This window comes from Anarrhichthys ocellatus, unplaced genomic scaffold (assembly GCF_004355925.1).
Source record: "Anarrhichthys ocellatus isolate YVR2014 unplaced genomic scaffold, GSC_Weel_1.0 scaffold103, whole genome shotgun sequence".
In the NCBI taxonomy this organism is placed as follows: Eukaryota; Metazoa; Chordata; class Actinopteri; order Perciformes; family Anarhichadidae; genus Anarrhichthys; species Anarrhichthys ocellatus.
This window is the reverse complement of record NW_022280133.1, coordinates 1,177,817-1,182,456: the sequence shown is the minus strand read 5'-3', so window position 1 is coordinate 1,182,456 and position 4,640 is coordinate 1,177,817. Positions and strand designations below refer to the sequence as shown.

General features: G+C 49.2%; 1 protein-coding gene across 3 annotated transcripts in view; it reads right to left on the bottom strand.

The window, feature by feature from the left end:
- Positions 1 to 4,640, bottom strand: part of LOC116399164 (nuclear factor of activated T-cells, cytoplasmic 1-like) — a 58,989-nt gene that overhangs the window by 19,123 nt on the left and 35,226 nt on the right. For 2 of the 3 annotated variants that reach the window (XM_031876116.1, XM_031876118.1), the window contains exon 9: positions 1,139 to 1,765. In XM_031876116.1, the coding sequence (XP_031731976.1) occupies positions 1,139 to 1,765 (627 nt within the window). Of the gene's footprint in view, positions 1 to 985; positions 1,766 to 4,640 lie in introns of those variants that run through there. The other variant, XM_031876117.1, reaches the window with a different exon arrangement.

The window sequence follows — 4,640 nt, the reverse complement described above, 5'->3', positions numbered from 1 at the left end:
CCCCCCCCCCCCCCCCCCCCCTCCCCTGTCTCTGTGTTGTCTGTTTATGAGGTGAGGACTAATGGGACTCATCAGGACTGACAGATATGCTGACAACTGCATTTCAACTCAATTACAGTTCCACAGCTCTCCCCTGGTCCCCTCGTTCCTATCGCCCCTCTACTTCCAGAGCTGTTGATTGAAGTGTGCACACACACACACACACTTTACGTCAGTTTTCTGAACAAAAGGTCCACAGGAAGGGTGATATTCCTGAGTTCAATGCGAATCTGTCTCCCCGCCACCTCTATGAGGACAAACTGGCACAATGCCATTGATGTGCTCTTATGAATCTATGTCAAAACAACAAGTGGAGTCTCTGCTAACACAGATAACAGGTTGGCGAACTGAGAGACATCATGTGAGATGGACTCAGGAGGCAATAAACTCGACCATATGGTCTCTTGGGTGTGACTGGTTTCATTGCCAGAGGGAGAGCAGTGACCCCACAGCCTCCCCTGATGACGACAGCCGTATGGTGTCGACTCCACGGGGAAAAAGACGGGAAAACAAAGCCTCTGCCTTCCGCCTCCCAGCATCCCTCCCAGAGAGATGATGGGGAGGGGGGAGGCGGGGAATGGCTCGGTTCAGGAAACCCCTACCCATTGTTTTGCTTCCTTCATTAGTCGTTGTGTCAACAGTTTGGTTCGCTACGCGTGTGCCACTGTTTTAGTTCTGCTGCAACCCGATTGACCTCAATGCTCTCATGTTTTGACAGATTGTTTCAAAATCCCATCATGGCAATTTAGCGTTTTACAGCGAAGCAGCCACTTGGACAACATAAGCCGGACCGCACGTTTCACCAAAAGCAAATAAATCTGCCGCGGTCTAAAATTAAACAAATGTGACGTAAATCTGCTGCCAGAATTCCATCAGGAAATACTGAGGGGTGCAGCAGGGCGCGGCCATGTGTGGGGGCTTGCAGATAAGCAAGAGGTGTTAAATAAATGTAATGTCCTATGTAAACAGCCATCTTTTTATGGCATGGACAGAGAGCTAAAAAAGAGAAGCTTTCGTGTTGAAAAACAAAATGCCTCCCGTTAGTCAAATTGTTATCAAATGGAAACTTGCAGACGTCACCTTGTTTGTCTTAACTCACCATCATCTAGGTACATCTGGTCCAGTTCCTGGGGCTCCCGTTTGACGGTGATGGCCATCGAAGGGGGGCTGGCATCTTCGGGTAACAGGCTGGGTGAGCTCCCTCCGGCCTGGGCCTGCCCGGGGCTGTAGGCCTGAACGAACGGGCTTTCCGCAGTCCCCCCAGGAGTGGAGGGGTGGGATGCCGGGGAGGATGAGGGACTGCTGTTGGCATAGATAGCATGGTAACCATGGGGCCCTGGGCTGTTGAGGTGGATGGGGCTGCCTTGGGAATGAAGCATCCCTAGGGGAGAGTTGTGGTCTGGCGACGCTGGGTGGGCGAGGTTAGGGTGGACAGGGGTCTCCTGGATGGGGGGCACCCCATGGCCTGGCGGTGCCGCATGGGTGGGGCTGTATGCCACAGGGGACAGGTCATGCAGGGTGGGGCTGGAGCTGGGGGACGACGATGGCATGGCAGCATGGCGAGGCGGGCAGGGAGGGTAGCCACCAACCAGGCAGGCATCATGGTCGGCTACAGGCATGACGGGAGTGAGCCTGGGCCGGCTGTAATAGGGCTTTGAATGCATGGGCAGTCTCGCAATCCCCAGAGAATCATATTCATCATTGGGTTCTGTCTTTATTATCGGCACTGGGGGGAAAAAAAGTAGAAAGAAAGGTGGAGATATTAAAAAAAACGTGCAGGGAATCGACGTGGCGCAATGAGTGCACGAGCGAGGCTGAGTAAAGCAGTGAGCAAGCACAGTTGTGGCCGCGATACCCTCCGTAATCCAAACAAACAACCACCAGTGGATATGGGCTCCGTGTCAACTTGGCTGAGCTCTCTAACAGAGGAACCCTCACGCCTCCCAAACCGCCACCCCTCTTTACCGCATCATGAAAAAAAAAAGAAAGCAAAAGAACAGGGGGGAAAGAAAAATGGATGAGTCATCAGTGTGGAAAGCCACAGCTGGCTCTAATAATGAATACGACCTATTTTCTTTGGACTCTCCTCCAGCTCTGATATCCAATAAAAGACTACTTTAAAGCACTGGGCTGCTGCTGCTGTTGCTGCTGCTGCTCAAGGAGCCCAGGACCCCAAGGTTTCCTCCACACTCTAGAAGTAATTGTTTCTCTCAGGACCAAAAGATAGAGGGAGAGGGTGAACAAAAAAAGGAGATGATTTGATTTTGATTAGGCTGCCTGAGCTCCTTAAGAGGCTGTGGAGCTGCGCCTGTGGTTTCAGGAGCTTCAGGCCCCGGCTAATGGAGGAGAGTGCAGTGGCCCCACTTGATCATCCTGCCTCCGCTCTTCTAATTTCTAATCCAGCGCAGATCGTCTGCACGGTTTCCTGATTGCTTCTGACGGACAGGTATCACATGCTTCCTGTTCGCTGTCAAGAGCAGTTATCAAAAACAACTGTCTATTAATTGAGAAATTTCAGAACGGAACCATACGGCCTGGGTTGGGAGATGGAGAGGGATCCGCATTAACAAGCTCACTGCTGAGTTATTATATAAGTACATGTGCACACACTGTGCCAGCGCTAAGCTAATAGCGCAGTGTTAAGACACCCAGATGCATAGCAAAGGCCTCTGAGTCACAATGGGCACACTGTTTCTATTACACATTGTTAAAACGCGTTAATGGGTGTGGAGAGCGTTTGATGCCAACCATTAAGAGTTTTTGGTTCCAAGTGACATTTACTCAAAGGCGTGCAGATGTCAATATGAATAGATGACTGTCTAAACTGTGTGTTTGCGTTCGTACGTGATAGAACCTTTGAGCAACAGCCAACAACAAAGTGTGCATATGAAATGACCAGTGTGAAGTGTTTCCTATGAAAAGCTGTTTTTTTTGTGGGAGTTGGATTTGAAATGACATTAATCACACTTGCAGCCTTTGAGATTGCCGAGATGCATTGCGGTGATAACGCAGCAGGGAGCACATTTACGTCAGACCTGTCTGCTTTCAGAGACCGGGGACCGGGCCCGGCGTCTGGGGGAGCGTCGTAAGACGAGTCCCATGATGCGCGGGCCTCCTCTCCAACAGCCTGGGGGAGTAACAGGCACGTCACATGGCTCAAACTACATCCACAGCCTCAGTGATTCTCTGCCTCTTCCATGCCTTCAGTGTGAATGGATGGCACAGTGCCATGGAGTCAGGATGTGTGATGCCAGAGTTGCATCAGCTAAATGACTTGCAGCAGCTACACGAGTGAAAATAGTGTCACATTTTCTAAGAACGTCATGGTTACCAGTCCTCGTGGTTAATGATGATTTACACCAATAGGAAAAAAAGGGATGAAAGAGGCAGATCGCCTAGCGTTGGTGTCTGGAGCTCACTCTGGATGCCCTTCTTAAGATTAAATAAATCTGATACCGCGTCACAAGATGTCCTGCCTTTGACCAAAACCAGCGAGAGAATTTAATTGAGGGGAATCAGCAGCATCTTAGAAGGGATGGGATGCTGTTGACCTTTGCAGCCCCACTTTGTAATCTGGTTAGAGTGTATTTTTTAAAGAGCAGTTTGGTTTATTGCAGCTTAAAGTTTTCATTTCCAGCGAGGTAATTTGTCAACATTATTTTCCTGTATGCCCTCTGACTATGAGCAAGACTGGCGAAACAGGAAATCAAATCACGTTGGACTAATGGCACTTCTTTTAACTTTTAAACTACCCCCCCATCGAGATTCTCCCTCCTCTGCCACAGATATAAACAGAGGTCTCCACCCAGATCCATCCATCTGTGTGTCTCCTTTCCACTTTGTACGAGAGCTGAGAAAACAGATTCACCAGGCTAGTCCCAACTTCAGCTGGCTTCTATTTCCTCCCAACCTGTGGGTTATGGCCCACAGACAGTTGATGTTCTGCACATGGTTTTCTCTCCATCTCTGGCAGTTTCCCTCCCCTGTCTGCTCGTATTAAACTGATCAAGCCTGATCTGGGTATTTTATTGAGCACTCGTTTCCTCTCAAAGGGAATGGGAATCAGGACATAGACGTGTGCATCAGTGTATTCGATTAGGAAGGACCAGCAAACAGAGCTTGTGTGGACACCCTCTCTACTTGCCGCCAATCGAGCAAGAGGCGATTATGGGATGCATAAGGTAATGATTGTCATTTCCGACCGCTTGTTGGTTGGGATTTGACAATGTCAGAGAACTGCGCAAAACAATTATATACGTAAATCAAGGATTGTTGTGTTGCAGAAATGCTGAACTCATCTTGTTCTAACGCCGTGAATCTGCAGTGACATTTAATGGAGCAGGTGGTAGTTCATTAACTCAAGAGGTACCTGGTGCACCATGCCCCACTGTGTAGGCAATCTGGTCACCCTGTCTACTGTTGGCCTTAGTCTGCTGTAGGTGTGTCTGACAAAGCACAAAGCCGTGGACATGACAGAAACAGTTCAGCCTTTGTCCAGTTTTCGGGGGGAAAAACATGACTGTGCAAATATTTCCAAAAAAAGAACAATGTGTGGTTCATTAACTTTTCCTGTATGTGTCATAGAACATGTTTCTGACGTC